Genomic DNA, 18,260 nt, shown 5'->3' with positions numbered 1-18,260 from the left:
TTAGGGATTCTAAGAATGTTTTAACATCGGTGGCATAAATTCCCAATATTTGCCACTCTTACTAAAGTACTCCAGCAATTTTTTCCTCGTATGTTGTATATTAAGCTACTGAAAGAGCTGGGGATGGGTTATTGAGGAAACTGTTGCCAGTATTCCTGTTTGCACTTTGTCCATCAGGCCCTTGAAACATTTATATTAAAAATTATTGTTTTCTGAGTTGGCAAATGACTTCAAAGCTTAGAGCTGTTTTAAACATCAAGGAAAGCTTAGCTCTCCTTTTGTCTGCTCAGTTTTTCTGACATGGCTATTAACTACTGATTTTATTAGTCAACCAGCTTTCATTAATATCAGACAATTTGGATTTGTCCATAAACAAGAAATTCTCTTTGTACATTTATTTGTATTGTCCTAGTACCTACCTTTGTTCAGTAGGCAAAGAACAATCTCATGTTCTTTGTTGCCTTAATTACTTTCATTGGCAACAGCATGATTTAATAATAATGAGAGCCCATTTGTTCCTCTTTTTTAATCATATCCTCTAGCCTCTGCTTTTCAGTCTATTCTAGAAAGGTTGCCCCCTGTATCTCCGTCAAACGAGGTGGAAGCTATCCAAAATCCTTCTTGCCATAGAAAGTGGCCAATGTTTCATAAGACCAGATATCTCGAAGTAATATTGCTCACCAGGCTACTGGCTTCTTGCTGCTTGCTTCTGCCTTTTGGCTTGCTTCACTCTGAAGACAGAAAGTCACCCCAGTGGGAGATCACTTGCATGGGCTTATTCTCCAGTACTCTTCTAAATTCCTTTGCGTAATCTGCAATCTTCGAGGTGTTACAGAAGTATTTGATAAATGCAAATATGGATCCTTATTCTCTAAGATTACAAGTTAGTCCAATTCTAGTTACTTTTGACATCTTAATTTAAAGAGGGCAACACACGTTAACTGCGTCTCCATGGCAGAGTATCATTTCTGCTGTCAAGAATCCACAATGAGGTTTATTTGTTGGCTTTGGAGACACGGCTCCAGTGGGAACAGCAGTATTTGGACTGAACTTTGAAACAAAATGAGGAAATAGACTTATTTACTAGCCTTTAGGACACATTTTTAATGTAGTAGAATAATTCTGCCATGGGTTATGATGAAATTTGCTGGGTGGATAATGATATAATTTGAAGGAACACAATTCTTACAGTAAAAAATTGTCGATCTCTCAGTCATCTCTTTAGTGTTCTGTTTAAACACCATTTTTCAATAGCAGCTATCACTTGTGGGGTATGCCATCTTAGATTGTGTGTATGCTAGTGTATTGATTCCTAACAGTAGCGCCGTTCTACAGTGTATCCCCCATCTCTTCCACTTACTGTGTGTCACTTCTCTTTGCAGAGTGGGTTTCATTTGTGTTCAAACTAGAGTTCAGAGGAAATTAATCCAGAAGCTCTACCCAAAGTACTCAGTAGGCACTTTCTAACCTCTAATAGGGATGTAAAGACTAAACCAGTGATTGGTCTCCTGACCAGCTTCAGACTATGTTGTATAGTTGGAACACTGGATCAGGGGCCAGATGTGACCTAGTCCTGAGGGGTATGGAATCTGTAGATGAAGGCTCAGCACAAAGTGCTGTGATTTGCTGAGCTGTTGCTTTTGCTCCAAATTGCTTTCTAATGTGGGCTTAACCTTAGGAAGGGACAAAGAGGTTTTAGCTTCTGTCACCATGCATTCATATTCAGCCCTACAGTGGTATTCTAGCTTGAGTATATAATTTATTGAATAATTAAGAATGTTGACAAAATACTTGTGCAAACCTTTCTTATTGGGGACCTTCATTTAAGCAATCCTTGTATCCTGGACAACAGAAATAGCAGCAATTTCAGAATATACTAAAGACTAGAACCCTGGGAAATGGTTATATCATGACAGGCTTCTCTGGGAAGAGTAAATATGTGATTTGAAGGAAGAATATTTGCTGTGGAGGTCAATTGGATTTAAAACTAATATTGTCTTTCATTTTTATCAGAAAAGTCTTCAGTCAGGGAAAATACGTAAGTGGTTTTATTTTTTTGTCCAATTGAACTGGCTCAAAGATTGTCCTGTTTTTTATCTGTATTGATCTGTATGATACTAGTTTCCCTATTTTATAGCTTCATGAATACCATGGATGCTACTATTCCTCAGCCCCAAGGACAAACTGAAAAGATGTTGAATTATAAAGTATCTGACCTTGGTACATTTTCATGAACATTACATGAACAGAAGAGTTAAGACAGTGACAAAGGGTTTAGAGGCAGAAGAAATTTAATGCTTCTCTGACATAGCAGAATGGCTGTGTAAAGAAGGCTTTTAAGCAATCAAGGCCATGCAAGCTAATTTGTGACTGATAGTATAAATTATGTGCAGATTCTTTCAGATTGTTTGAATTAACTCTAAGGATATTTTTACAGCAACTTTGGTTTAATGAAAACTATTATTAAATCATTAGTCAATGAAAATAGTTATTATTTTGTGTGTATGTAAATTATCATATTCGTATACCATAATTATTATCCTTCAAATAATATACCTATTCAGGATTATATCTTTTTGGTTGAAGTGGTCAAGTTCCTCTTAGTGACTTCTCTGCTTTGCTTGCAGGTTGTATATAAAAATAACGATGTAAGGTTGGAGTTATCTCGACTTGCCAAGCAAGGAGATCCTAAAATGAAGATTCATGGGGTTGTAGCATTTAAATGTGAGAATGTTGCAACCTTAGATCCAATCACATTTGAAACACCAGAGTCTTTCATCTCTTTGCCAAAGTGGAATGCCAAGAAAACAGGCTCAATATCATTTGACTTTCGTACAACTGAGCCAAATGGCCTGATTCTTTTCAGTCATGGAAAACCAAGGCACCAGAAAGATGCCAAACACCCACAGATGGTGAAGGTTGACTTTTTTGCCATCGAGATGCTTGATGGCCACCTCTACCTGCTGTTAGACATGGGATCAGGTACTATAAAAATAAAAGCCTTGCAGAAGAAGGTGAATGATGGTGAATGGTACCACGTGGATTTTCAACGCGATGGACGATCAGGTAATCTTCTTTTTTTAATATTCAGCATGGTTTTTCATGTTGTATCTGAGAGAATACTGGGTATATACTATGTTGCCACCAGTTGTGCATCATCTGAAAAATAAGGGAAGTATAAGAAGCCATTACTGTCAGGTACCAGAATACAATGATTTGCAGAGTGAAATATCTGATGTTAACACTTACTGGGTAATCAGGTACTTAATCTTGCAAGTAAGTGTGCTGTGTGCTTCAAAAACAAACAGTAATCTCCCTTTGTGCTTGCTTACACCAAATAGCTGAAGTGGCAAATTTCAAGAATAAAAATAAAGCAAAAAAGAATTACTGAAAGTAATCTCAAACATAGGGAATAGTTGACCCACAGAAACAACACAGAACTTCTAATTATGTTGGCAGATCTCAACATAATTAAATGATATGCTAATGAATGTCTAACAACACATATCAGCAGAAATGGAAATAAGTGACTTGCCATATTCTGTCAGTATGATTTGTATTCTGTAGTAGTTTACTCAACAAATGATCTCACTGAAAATGGTAAAAATGAAGAATTCATAAACTCTTCCTAATGCTGCTGAAATCTGTCATAGCATAAAAAGCATCTAACTACTGAAACTGTCCTTGTGTTTCAGCTGTATCTGATCTTGAGTATATATCTTGACTTCAGCAAATCATCATCCATTAATTGAAGGACAAATTAACTCCATGATATCTTTCCTGTAGTTCATGCCAGGATTTGGCGGTGGGATGGGGGAGTTTAGTTCAGTCTATCAAAGAATTTTCCGATTTGTTATCCATATCCGATCAGAAGTTTATGTACACTCTGAAATTGAGTGTTGAAAAATGTAAACTCTTCTTTTGGATTTTGTGGGTTTTCCCCACTTCCTTGGTTCTGGTGACTCCTTTCGCTTAACTTGCATTTACAGTTTCTTTCTGAAACTTCACACCAAAAAAGTTACTGTTTTATGACTTTCTTACTGAAGATTTCCACAAATCAGATTTCAGATCAAGCAAATCTTAGATGCAGGTTTAAATTGAAGATTTCGGTCAAATCCATGCTTAAAGTCACACCAAATTCAATTGATCAGTCCACCCTAGGCTTATAAAAAATAGTTATTTGATTCCTGGGCTATGTGGCTTCAGATGCTAATTGTAGAGTTTGATTTTCTGATTATAATATGTCAGTTGCTTATTTACATTTCTTGAGGTTAAAAACAAAAAAAAAAAACCCAAACAAAACCACAACAAACAAAATAAAACAAAAAAACTCCAAACAACAAAACACACAACTTCTCAAAATCCTCAACTGTGATTGAATAACCAGTGGTTATATTATTTATACTGCAATCTTCATTTCAGGCTTCTTTCTTAAGTGCTGTTTCAGTGATTCATCTGAGGCAGTAAATCCTGTAATAATCATGCCTGTGGGACTCCACTGAAAGCAAAGTTTATTCTTACATCCAAAGTCAATACAACTATAAAGAAAAGAAATAAATGCATAGCAATTGTTTACATTTGAAGATATGTTCTGCACTTTCATTGCTTCACAATAACTGTAGCTCACAAGTGCCATTAAGAGAGTTTAGGGCATACTTTGTTTAATTCTTTAAAACTGTCAATGGACATTAGCAAGAATGTAGACTAATTTTAGGAAGCAATACAAACCTGGTGATCAGGACTACATATTATTTTAAAGTGGAATTATAAATGGTCAAATATATATGTAAAAGTAAAATTAAACCAACTGATGAATCGTCTATGATAAAGACGGGTGAATCTTATTTACCCTGTCACTCTATGAAAACTGACCATAGTACCTATTCACCCTAAAACACTGAACTATTACCAGGAACAGTTAAAAATATAGGCATATGGATGGACAAACTGGATTTTAGCTGAAATCTGAACCAGACATAAAAAACTTTGTGATTTTAATACATACAATAATACTTTACACTAGGAAAAGTACCAATGACAGTGGCAATGCTGTTATTTTTTTTAATGAGAATATTGGCTGAGTAGTATCTTAGATCGTCAGATTTAACCAAGTAAAATGACTACCTAACAATTAAAATAGACAATGAACTGTATGTTCCTATTTTCTCCTGATTGGAACAGGAGGTACCGATGTGTCACGTTTAGATTATTTCTTCATGACTTATGTGTGTTGATCTATTACAATTTTTTCCATGAATAATAAAATCCACTTTACTATTCCAGGAAGCTTTTTCATTTTTTTTCTCTAGCTGAAACCAAACATATGGAAATCATATTAATATGATCACTTTTCACTTGCTTACCTTCAGAATTTTTGTATAAATGAATGAATATACCTTGTGTAAAGAAAAATTTGGCTTTTCTGAGACTTTCTTGTTGCTGCTGACAAAATACTTCCGTACCTATCAAGTATAAAGGAAGAGGTTCTCCTGTTAATGAATAAGTAGCCCAAATAACCTGTCCTTTTTTTTTTAGTGAAGTTTGGTGTCTTGCAACCTTTTGCTCCTAGCCTTCAAATCCAATGCAGAGTGGTTCCCTCAGATAGTAGAAAGCTGTGACATTTCTCAAGGAGATTTGCTAATTTCCTTGGCTTTCATATTAGCTGGATCAGCAAGTACTCGATTTATTTTTAATTCTTTGCTCTCTTCTGGACTCTCAGTCACAGGGAGCATCCACTCTAAACTACTGATTTTGCCATTGCCTGTCTGGGACTGCGCTGCAGGAGGTGTAAGAAATGAGAGCACGTTTTAAAATTGTACTTATCCAGGCCTTATTCACTAGTAATTCTGCTGATTCTTTCAGATTTTGGGAGATACAAGGAAGAGGGAAGAGATGGTGCCCTTTAGTTTCCTTTTGCTGAAGGAACTTTTGACCTATCATTTTAATGGAAGTTTTTCACCCTAGAATCCCATCCTGCTGCCTGTAAGACCTACTCTGAGTTTTTTTCTTACCTTAAAAAACAGATCTTCAGTGAGAAGAAACTCCCAAGACCCTGTTTTCCAGTGTTAAGTAAAGAAAGATTTCATACCTTCTCCATCGGTTCATCTTTTTTGCTAGGTATGCAGCAGAGGACACAACCTGGTACCAACTGCTGTGTCCTGTCATGTGAACTGAATTCCCTTCCAGTATTCATGCTTATCCTGAATTTGTGCAAAGGACAGTAGCTTCGTAGCTGCTTCATCTGTGCCCTGTCTTGACCGTGGGCTGTATGCTGTGGTTCCAGTCCTCATCACAGCTATTATACTATGCTTTACCACGCAAGATATAAAGTGTATTTAGAATACCTTGCTCAGATGTTTTCACTGTTTCCTAATAAGCGAAGGTGTTTCACATGCACAAAAAGCAGCTAAATAGACCGCGTAAGGTAAGCATAGAGATCAGAATAGTTGTAGCAGCTGTAGTTACAATCTCCATATTTAACTGATCAGAATTGAGACAAGGTTTAGAAATATGTCTTAGTTTCTTATACACAGACTTTTGAAAAAGTAAATTGCTGAGATAATGAATATGATTGGAGAGGCTCATTAACTCATACCTAAGGGAAATGTCTGTCTGTTCTGCTCTTAACAGTACTGCCAACGCTGCAGTAAAAGAATTGGGGGGGAAAAAAAAAAAACACAACAAAAAAAACAAACCTAAACTTAAAAAAAGACAAAAACTATAAAGCAGCTGTAAAGGTCTTTGCTCACAGTCTTTCTTGTAACACAGTAGAGTTAGGTTTAATAACTGTTTTATGAGACTTGAATATTATTTAAGAATTTTTTAGACTGTTTACGGTATTCAAAGATAACCTTGCAAGTGTGTTTTGACTAAACCACCATTCATCCTTTGGAAATCATCATTACACAGTAAAATCAGAGAGGCAGCTTGCTCTTCTTGTCAACCTCCAATTGTGTGTGGCAGTGCAAACCAGAATGTGTCAGAATGTATTCATAGGTAGGTAGAATTTACGGACTAAGAAGTCACTGAAATTTTGAACTAAAGTTAGAGTTTTGGTTTAAATACCATAAATTATCTCTAGAGTATGTAATTAGAGCGTAATTATAGTCACTATCTCACTGTAAGCAGTGCTTTGTCAATATCCATTACATGCATTGTTGTTGCAGGTTCTTTTTTTACATGTACACTTGCATGTACACTTTTCCCTGTTCTTCCAACCTGTTAAGAACTGCCAGATTTACATGTTCCTATTTCAACAAATGTCAATAGTTAACATATTTAAAATAATGGGTTTATATTGCATTTTAAGGAAAATTCTTCCAATGATCCTGTTAGTGTTTTTCATTTATTCATGAGCTCATAGAAAAATTGACATGGCATGCTCTTGAGAGGTCCTGCATTTTACCCCTCCAATAAAAGTTGTGATAGTGTACTTGTGTCAGTCTTGACAGATGTTTGTTGAGTTCCCTCCAGCAGTGGACACTGACAACCTCCCCATGTAGTCATTCATAAACTGAATATTTCTGTATGTAAACCAAGCCATTTTGCCCATAATTCCCTTGTTCACAGCAGGCACAAAATACACCATGCTTTTTTCCTGTGTCATAGCTCTGTACTTTTTATGATTTGAATACTCTTATGTCAGTCTCCAACTTTCTTCACAGACTAAGAAACCCCAACTGCTTCCTATCCTTATATGATGCTCTGTAGCTATTGACCATTTTTATTGCCATTTTCTGCAGTCTTATCAGCTGCACCTTTCTTGGAATTCAAGGTAAACCTTATCAATGCTCAGTAAAGTGGTACAATAGACTTCTCTGTACCTCCCAATATATTGCCCATTTTGCTCATACGTATGTTACTGTTGACTTATATTGCTGACTCCTCCTTTGAAGAGCTGCCCACTAATCAGTTACCCTTTACGTCAATGATTGTTGCCAAAAATCATAATTTCGTTAGTTTTTCTGAAACTGTTCCTCCAATACGTAAAGATGTTTCTGAATGTTTAAATTTCATTTTGCTCTCAGGTGAAATGCTGTAGAATCAAAGCACCCATAGGTCTTTATAGGACCCTTAAATTTATGTCCAGTTTCTGGAGATAAGAAATACTACCTGTTTTTCAGAGTCTGAAGCTAGATCATGAATTCCCAGACTAAATAAATCACCTTCCACCACCTTGTCTTTCAGTCTTGCCCTTTGTCTTCTTTCAGGCTGGACAAACCAAATACTGTCAGATTTTTCTGATTTCTTTCTCTTTTTTTTTTTTTTTTTTTTTGGGTAGATATGCAGACAACATTTCCTACTTTGAGTATTAAAAAACTTTGCAAGGAAGCTGCTTATTTCCTGGCAGACATTATTGTCTCAGCGTTGCTCTTTTCAAAGAAAGAGTATAACTACTGATCTGATTATGGGTGGTGTTATGCTAGGTAATATGCAAAGTTATAACTGAAAGGATGATTCTTACTACAGAGATGTTACAGTTTAAGGTTATGATTTTGTCTTTCTGTTGAGAGGCCAATGCTTTTCTGAATCTGCTTCTTCCTCATCATGTTCTGCTGTCTCTAGGTTGTTTTGTAAAACGAGATGTGTCCCGTTCTTTTCACTCTTACCCAACTTCATAATTCTAGTGCGAGAAAGGTTGATGTTACATTATCTTTACAGGGCAAATTATTAACCTTTTCCTGTGCTGGCCACATAAGATATTTGTATGCTCCATTAGCTTCCCTTCTTCCTGCTTCTCTGGAAAGCGATGTCTCTTCACATACGTAAGTAGAAACATCCAAATGGATTGGAGCACACTGGTGATTTGACAGAACAATTCCTTTTAATCTGCCTATAATTCCCAGAGAAATTAGGATTGAAGTCCAGCAAAGGGGGTGTGCATTACTGTCCCCAGATTCTGTGGTAGCATCTGCCATTGTCATGAGGTCCAACTGAGGTGATTACAGTAGAACTTGAAATCTTTCCCTTAAGAAAGACAACAGGCTTAAAAACCACACAACCAAAAAACAACCCACAAACAACAAAAAAAAACAACCCACAAACAAAAAAAAACCACCCAAGACCAAACAAAAAATTGAACACACCCCACACCCCCCCGACACACACACAAAAAAGCCACCAAAACCCAACCAACCAAAAAAACCACCCCCGTCCCCCGCTAGAGGAAACAGCACACTCTACCTCTGTGTCACAGCTCTGGATGCACTGTGAATCTAAAGGTGTTTATAGACACGTTTTCTGTGGGCCCATGTTGTATCAACTCAAGTTCTGTGTTTTATTTTAGGATATTTAGAAAAAACCCAAAACAAAATTTTAATGTATTTTTGGAAGTTGTCTTTTATTCCCATTTATTTTTCTTGGATTTTTTCACCCGCATTTATGAAGCAATTAAAGAGCAAAGCTTGTATTAGCTATCAGAGATACATGAAAGGTAATTTGGATACCAACAGCAGAGGTGGTTGTATGGCTGCCTGGACATGCTGTTAGAAGTTCAACCGGAAACCAGGATAATTTGGTAACTGATAGCATGAAACTCTTGGTGCCCAGGCATGGATTTGCCGCTACTAGCTAGACTAAAGCCTGTTTGTGTTTACAGCCATAGTCCTTGTTCTAGACAGTATGCTGTATGGTATTTTGTTCCAGCTCCTACGTAACAGCTAAGCCAAAGTGAGTTACTAAAGCTTTGAGTCTTCTGCAGGTGCTATCTGACTTAGTGTAGCTCTCAAGAAAAGGGATTAAATAAAGCTAACTTACAGTTGTTTGATTAAGGGTAATACATGCAGTATGTGGGTCAGTTGAAGTGTCATGGGTATGTCCAGCAGTAAATTGGAGATAGTCCAGCTGGGTAATAGGGGTTCCATGACCCTCCAAAATAGGAAAAGGAGGCACAGAAGAGTTGTTGCCTGTTATGTTTTTTTTTGCCCATGGTCATTAGATGCTATGATTGCACTAAGATTTCAAAGGGCTTCTCCCAAGGAGTATTTTATGTGGTGTCATTTCTTAGGAGGGGGAAAGGTTCATTTCTTTAAGAAGCTGTTGACGTCTATTCAAAGTAATACTTAAGCTCTCTCCAGGGTAACCCTTTATGACATATAGAATAAAATGTTCCTGCTTCAATCTATTGCATAACAATAATTCACAATCACCTGTGTAGTGGTGATCCACAGTTCCCTTTATCATTCACCTTTCTCAGCCTTCTGTACTTGCCAAACTTCCATTTGGAACACCTTGTCAATGTTGCAGCTATGCTGGCTGAGATTAACCTGTCTTTTCCTGTGCATTGAAGGCCATCAAGACTCAGTTGATTTTTTTTTTTTTAGTAGAAATGGAGCCCTAAGTGTCGTGGATAGCTTGAAAATACAAATGTCTTTGTCCGTCAGAAAACAACACTGTGCAAATGCGTGAGCTTGAGGTTGGAAGCTGCAGCTGTGTTAACCCATGTGGGTGTGAGTGCTACCTGAACATAGGTGTAAAGCATTTGGTCCTAAATTAGCCTGTACAGCAACAGATGGGCACAAGCAACAATAGTAGTAAGAAATACTGTGAGCACAAGTATGATTTATATTTACGGCATCTTTAATTTTTTTTTCAAAGAGAAATGATCTATTGCCTGTAAGCCATCCTTCTTGATAACTAGGATGCTCTCAGAAAAGTTAGCTGTGTTAGTGGAACAGGTCATTCACAGGTGTCCTTATCTGAGGCAGCTGATTAATAAAATCAAACCTCAAAATGTTTATGCTTGTATGACTAAGGTCAAATCTATAGCAAGTGTTCCATAAGAGTGCCAATTTTTGATTCAAGAATCTGAGCAGCAATATAAATATTTAGAGTTGGCAAAATATAGTAGTCTTATCAGTTTTAAACATGTGGAGGTTTGGAAGAAAAAGGATGTGGGTTCAACATGCCTATTTCCTACAGTTAAGACTGGAGTTTCACTTTGCATCTATGTGATTATTCAACTGACACAGAAAACATTTCTGATTAATACAGAAAAGGGAAAACTGACCACATCCTCAAACTTTCTTTAAATATGCTCATAAAATTGCACAAATGCTATGCAAACCTTTGTTTCATATTTTTAGATCTCTTCTGATAGCAGGGAGACTGTTTGTAGTAGTATCCAGCCCTTCTAAAATCCATGTCTCAAGTCTCACATGGGAGTTGGACCTACTGAGACCTCTACCCCAAAGAGCTTTTATTAAAGATCCAAACTGTTTAGATATTCATTCTGTCCACGTTGTTGAAGTTAACCTAGCAAACCAACAAAAGAATGAACAAAATAGGTAGCTCCCACAGGACGCCATTGCTAAGAGAAGCCTAAATTTTAGGATGTATCCAAGTAAGAGAATAATCTTTTTCTGACCTGCCTCAGTTTAGTATGTGTGCTAATTTCTTATTCTCAAGCACCGCTCCCACCGCAGTGGAAGTATTTTTGATAATCAGTGTTGTCTTCTGGAATCTGTGTTGTGCTGACAGTGGAAATAGTGAATCACGTTAGTTTTATGTATATATGTACGTTAAATACATTGTGGTAAATGTGATTCTTCAGTGTCTTTTCACCATTAATACACTTTTAGTAGTGTGTCCAGCAGATAAGTGATGCATAATGTGGCTGGTACATTATAATAATCTGGTGTCCTGTACAATGATTTTATTTATATTTTGCTTACTTTTGGACCCATATAGAATGGTAAAGAGGCACTTCTGTGAAGACCTACATGAAGATTGTTTTTTCAATTTTTATTTACTTAGTAAATAAAATTAAATTTGGTTAACATAAGTATGTTCTGTGACTCCATGTACTAAATTTGGTTTTCTGCCCATTCAAATTGGAAAAATTGGATACCTCATTACTTTTAAAAAGCCCAACAAAGAGGACCTTTATAGTTGACTACAGTTTCTTTGTTCAGACACTTTGTAGAAACAGAACTTTATTTTAGGGTTGATTTTGTTTGTTTACTTCTTAAACTTAAATGGAAAAGATACTTCTGATTTCCTGAGGTTCTATATACATCTCCTCTCCCTCTCTTTGTAACATGCATGCATTTCGAGGTAAGTGTCAGAGGCATTGATTTTTCCCTCTAGGAGCACATCACTATCTTCTTAATGATTGCTTGTCTGGCAGCTGATGAGAGTATTTTCCTTCTGCACTTAAAGAAAAAAGTCTTGTCCAAAGCCCACTGAATGTGGTGAGAGTCTTTTAAAATACTGTGTCTTTGGATCCAAACCAAAGACAGGGATTTGCCTCCCAGGTTGCAACCTATCAATCCCACCTCGACCTTAATGCTTTGAAACACATATGAGGTAGAGAAGAGAATTTTTGGTTTTTTGCACAAGCAGGATATTTCTGAAAATAACTCTGAAATGCATTCCCCGTACCCCTCCAAGATTGGTAAGGTGATTTTGACTTTTTTTATATTGTGACCATGCAGTATTGTGCATCAATGTTTTTACATTATTCACTTCTCGACAGTATTTTTACTACGTTGTAATTAAAATAAAGAAGCGTATCTGTTACTGTATAGCTGTACAGAATACCTGTGTTTCATTTACAGATACTTTTTGGTACTGCTGTTTTACTCAGTAATCTACATGTCATGTTAGCTTCCGGCAGATTTTGATCTTTTAAATGTCTTGAAAATCATGCATTTTGTTGTCTTTTCTCAGGGACCATATCTGTGAATACATTACGTACACCATATACTGCACCAGGGGAAAGTGAAATCCTGGACTTGGATGATGACTTGTATCTTGGAGGCTTACCAGAAAATAAAGCAGGCCTCGTCTTCCCAACAGAGGTGTGGACAGCACTTCTCAATTATGGATACGTCGGCTGCATTAGAGATTTATTTATTGATGGTCAAAGCAAAGATATTCGACAGATGGCCGAAATTCAAAGTACAGCTGGAGTAAAACCCTCATGCTCAAGGGAAACTGCAAAACCTTGCCTTAGCAACCCCTGTAAAAACAATGGGGTATGCAGGGATGGGTGGAACAGATATGTTTGCGATTGCTCTGGTACAGGGTACCTTGGCAGATCATGTGAAAGAGGTAGGTTGCATGAGATGGCTGCATTTCTGTTTTATAGAATCCTGTGCAATGATTAAAAATGGTAAAATATCATTAACTCTCCTGAGGCAGAAAAGGCATCCTTGATTTCAGTTGATGTGAGATGGAGCTCTAGGCTGAAAGAATTGACTCTAGAGGAAAGATCTTTGGGGAGTTTCTAAGATCCATGAAGAAGTATTAGTTGACTATGACAGAGTCAGTACTGCTAAGTGTCTCTTAGAAAATGTCTCCTTTTGTGTCTCATCATACATTGCTGAGTTCTGAAAAGCTTTGTGAAAGTAATTTCAATTATTACTGCATTACTAAACGGTCATGTTCCAATTCCAGACAGAGGTCTTGTTCTCTGCCTATTTATGTCAATACCACTGTGTAATTAAATTTACTTTTGAATTCCACTGTATCACTTAAATCCATGGCCAGGAATTCAGCCATGAGTCAAAGTAAAAGAATCAGTGTAGGAATCTTTATTTCTTACTTAACTTTTTTTTTGACGATCCTAGTGGCCAAGGAAACAGTTTCTGCTTATCTTAAACCACTGAATATCCCTCTTACCTAGGAAAGGTAAGTGTAAAGTTGACAAACCCCATTTATTTCATTGAAAGGATGGATAGTGGCAAGAAAGATGTTGAGATTAGTTTACAGAATTTTCTTCCTATAATTTAAAATTATGGAGTACACGAATGAAAAATTTTCATGTAAGCAGGACAACAACAAAAAAGGTTAATTTAATATTTTAGGTTTTTATTTTTATTCTCATTGGAATAGGAAATGTTTCAATGTCAGAAGTTGTATTTTTTCTTTTCAAAATTGGTACAGTACAATTTCCCTTCAAGCTGAAATATAAACTGAAAGTTTATTGACTGGGAATGTAAATTCTTTCCATCTAGTTTGATTATTTTTTCTAGTTAGTAAGATGAAACAAAAAATGTATTCTTTAAAAATAAAAACTCCATGAATATTTTAAGTTGTATATAAATAGACACATGCATTTATGTAGAATTAATACCATCATATTATTAGCATTCACAAGTAGATTCCCAGGTTCTTCTGTTTTTTCTGTCTTATCTTTTGAACATATATGCCTTTGGCTCATGGCCAGTTATTCTGAGGTCTCCAGATCGTTCTATTAGTGGTGGAGTGAAGCTGGCAGAGGGCATAACCGAGCTGTCTGATGCATTACCAAAGCCTTCAGTTAAACATGTTTGGTGTTCCACCCTGTGGCAAAATTCTGCTATTGCATATGGCAGAAGTAAAAATAGGATTTGCATTTTTTTAATTTGAGAGCTAGGAAACATGTGCGTTAGAGACAAAAACACAAGCAGATCTGTAAAGAGCTTAAAAGCAGGCTTCATCACAGCAGTTTCTTATAAATATATCTGACAGGTGGTAATATTTTCTATAGAAAGCTTTGTCTTTTTTTTTATTTTCTGTGCTTTGTTTTCAACTGACTTCCAATATAGAGCTTGATTTTCCTGGTGCGTTTCCCTAGTGGGAGTGGAGGTACTGTGGTGGTGGTGCTGGCTTCTCTACACTGGTATTTGGTTCTTGTCCAACAGAAATACGTGTGGCAGTTCAGACAATATGGGATCATTTCCTCCTCTTGGGTTTCCCTCTCCAGAGGGAACGACACTGAAAGGAGATCTCTTTCCAGTAATACTCATATCCCAAATGGTCAGGCTATAAGATTATAGCTTTTGGGATTCTGAAAGCTATGCGTTGGCATCCTACCACACAAAGTTGTTCTATTACCCATGTGCAGTTACTGATAAACTTTTGGTTTTGACGATGTAAGCAACACAATTATAATTGTTGAAATTAATGTATATAAAATAGGAACATGTTCATTTCAACAAACAATACAGTTACAAAAAGAAAAGAAAGCATTAGAATAAAATATTGGATATTAAACTGGAATATTTAATGAGTGATTAAGGTATCTTCAGTAAAGAAAAGCATGTAGCTGCTTTTCAGTACCGTCATTTATTTTTCATGCTATTTCCCCTAATATATAAGTGTACTAACATCCATATGTGGATGTATCATGTACAATACAGTACTGAAATAATTTTGGTCAGCTTATCAGTGCACAGAAAACATGGAACACAAGTCAGTTCCACTTTAATTTTAGTATACTTAAAATTAGTATTTTCTATTATCCATGTGCTTTTTATCCTGTTGCAGGTTATTCTTGGTTTTATTCTTGATTTTCAGTAAGGTTAAACGTCAGTATAATCTGTAGATTGGCTTTAGTAGATTATGGAAACTACAGCAGATGGACAGACAGATGTCACAGCAATATAATTTGGCTTCCTATCTTACTTTGATTGTGGATCACAATATGTGACTGCCTCTCGGCAAAGCCTTTTGCAGGTGTATACTTTTGACTGGATGGCTAGGAACAATGCACAGGAGTAAATTCATCAAACAGCGTTAAGAAAAAGTAGGCATGCAAGGAAAGATTTATCAAAGTGACATTTCTGAGAATAAAATACATTTAAATTAGAGGGCGTGTGTGTAGATGTCCACATTGTGCATGCACACACACCTGTGTACACACATATACCTCACACCTGCATACACACGTATAGGTTAAATAAAGAAATACAACTTTCATTACTTGCATTATCTCTGGATGCTTTAAAATTTTGAAAAAGAAAAATAGAGATGATAGATGATATGAAGAATCGTGTGTTCAAAACATTATAGTAATTCCATCTCTGACTTACATGAACTAATTGGTCCCATGTGTTAAAGTTCTAGCACCTTTACAGTGTGTCTTAGGACCTCAGTCCTGAAATAATACCAGTGTAGAAATCCGGAGGAAAAGTTTTGACTTCCATTCATGTGTTATCTAGTAATTTATTGCCCATCAGAAACTGTTTCCATCGGACTGATGGAAAGGTTCCTCATGATTCCGCAAGGCTGCAGCTTTGGGCCCAGATGGACTGAAGTAGTTACCGGAAAAAACACGCAAACAGTGCTTAGCTGAGTGATAACACAAAGCCTAAAAGTTGGAATTTGAATCTGTAGCCATCGATAATACTTGAATAACTCACACAATTTATAGAAGCAAAATTGGTGAGTATTTTCAGGGCAGGATATTATTGCTCTGCTTACGCTGGTAAATAAAACAGGGTCAGAAAGCAAACCTGAATACTTGATTACTGATGATCCAGATTGTTTGCATGCTTCCTGGCATGGCTCTGGACTGTATCGTCTGTCACTTTCTGGGCAAAATTTGTGTGTGATTTCAGAGACAGCAGACACAGAGGGTGATTTCATGCTTTAAAAATGGCTCTGTGGGCTACAACACAGTCTTCTTGATATTGCAGACACTTTGAAACTGAAAAAAGAGGAAATAAAAATAAATAATTCTGTCTTTGGGACTATAGAGGCACCACAAGGGGTCCAGAGGAAACAAGATCCTGTTTTATTTATTAAAATACATGCAGTAAGCATCCGTACTTACCAAGCATCATCTTGTTAAAAACAACACAAGCTTGACTGTAAAACTTAAGAGGAAGAACACTGAAATTCAAGTGCCTAGTCCATACTTCTTCCACTTTAATTTAAATAAGCTGTGAATCGAAGAGTAGCATCTATTGGGAAAATTCTGTTTCTCCCATAAAGATCTGGCTGAGCATTTCAGAGGGTAAAAACACATTTAGGAAAGTTTCCAGAAAAGCAGGTGCCTCAGGCTCTTCAGCAATTTAGGTAATCCCAGCCCAAGTGAAAATTAAGGTCCTGAACCTCATCTCGTATCGGTACTAGTCAGTGCATCCCTGGTGGTAGGCACAGAGCTGATTGAGGTAGTGTATACATACATGAAGGAAGAATATCCAGTCCTGGAGATTTTAATTGGAAACAAATTGAAGAAAAAAATGGAGAAGAGGAACTGAACCCTTCAGTGTGGTTTTTTTTGTTTGGTTGTTTTTTTTATCTGTTCTGATGTTTTGTTTGTTTGGTTTTTGGCACAGAAGCAGGAAGGGTTTTTAATTGTCACAGTTATAAAATATCGAAGAAAGCATGTATAAAATAATTTTTATCAATCTCAATTATATCTTACTGCTTATTTCTTGTTAATAACTCTACTGCATGCAGTTATTTGCTAGCACAAAAAAAAATTGTTGGTAATGTTTTATAAGGGTTTTCTGCTATTTTTGGTTTTAATGCTGTGCTTCCAACACTGAAGTGGTAGTAAAAATATTATTCCCAGCTATGGAGACCGATTCTTTTGATGAATAGCACGTTCTGAGCTAAACTTATAGTCTATTAGCATTTAATCTAATAATTAAGAGGAAGCTGAGCAAGAGAAAAAAAGACAAAAGACATTCTGCCAACACTTATGTGAGAGCAGTTGGCAGTGTAGATCTGGAAAGATAAGACACATACCCCTTTGGAATTAGTTGGTCCAAAGCAGGAAAAAAAAAAGTGATTTTAGGGGCAAAAACTAATACATACTTTTAGCCAAAACGTTCCTTTGAGGTTTGCATAATGGGTGAAACCCCCCCCCCCCTCCTCTCCTCATTGAGATCACCATCTCACTGACCAGGCCTTGCAAATTAACAATCCATTCTGGACAACTGAAGTAACTGCAGGATGGAAACAATTCCATTAAGCAACTGAGACAATCTCTAGTTCTAAGAAAGTCAAAACAAAGCAAGCCCTTTGTACATCATCTTGAAAACTTTTTTTCCTACTGTCTGAAAATCAAAGTTCTCTGTTAATGTATGCCGTCAAGCATAACGATAGGGTAATAAGGCATTGCAAACAAAGAATTGCAAGAAAGACACCAGTGAGGGAAGAGGGAACCCCTTGTGCTGTCAGAGGTCTCATACATGTACTACTAGACGCCTTCTGTCCAGCCAAGACCGACACAACATGGAAATTTGCAGAGCCGAGAGCAATGCAGAGCCAAATGGAAGAGTTGCCGAGTTGAATAGATGATTTGCATGGCAAAACCCACCTTGCCATCTGTAGAGAGGAACACAATACAGACAAAATGTCATTCAGCTGCCTTAATGTAGCAATCGTTTAATAATGGCTTAACAACAAAAGGTTTTCCTGACAAGGCTTGTACCAGCAGACTCATTTCAAGTGACGAAGCTGAACATAGTTGTATTTCTTTATTTTAGGAATATGTAGTGTCTCCGATCTTCAGTTACGGCTCTTTGATCAAATCATTCCTG

The 18,260-nt window shown here is 36.7% G+C and overlaps 1 protein-coding gene across 1 annotated transcript in view; it reads left to right on the top strand.

Annotated features, from left to right (window-relative positions):
- Positions 1-2,314: 2,314 nt before the first annotated feature.
- Positions 2,315-18,260, top strand: part of LOC104167787 (neurexin-1) — a gene marked incomplete at both ends in the record, with an annotated part of 50,781 nt that continues 34,835 nt past the window's right edge. The window contains 3 exons of the mRNA XM_009708147.1: positions 2,315-2,332; positions 2,628-3,066; positions 12,670-13,053. Coding sequence (XP_009706449.1) covers positions 2,315-2,332; positions 2,628-3,066; positions 12,670-13,053 — 841 coding nt within the window. The remainder of the gene's footprint in view (positions 2,333-2,627; positions 3,067-12,669; positions 13,054-18,260) is intronic.

The sequence above is a fragment of the Cariama cristata genome, unplaced genomic scaffold, assembly GCF_000690535.1.
Source record: "Cariama cristata isolate BGI_N322 unplaced genomic scaffold, ASM69053v1 scaffold40519, whole genome shotgun sequence".
Lineage (NCBI taxonomy): Eukaryota > Metazoa > Chordata > Aves > Cariamiformes > Cariamidae > Cariama > Cariama cristata.
This window is presented reverse-complemented; position numbering and strand designations above follow the sequence as displayed.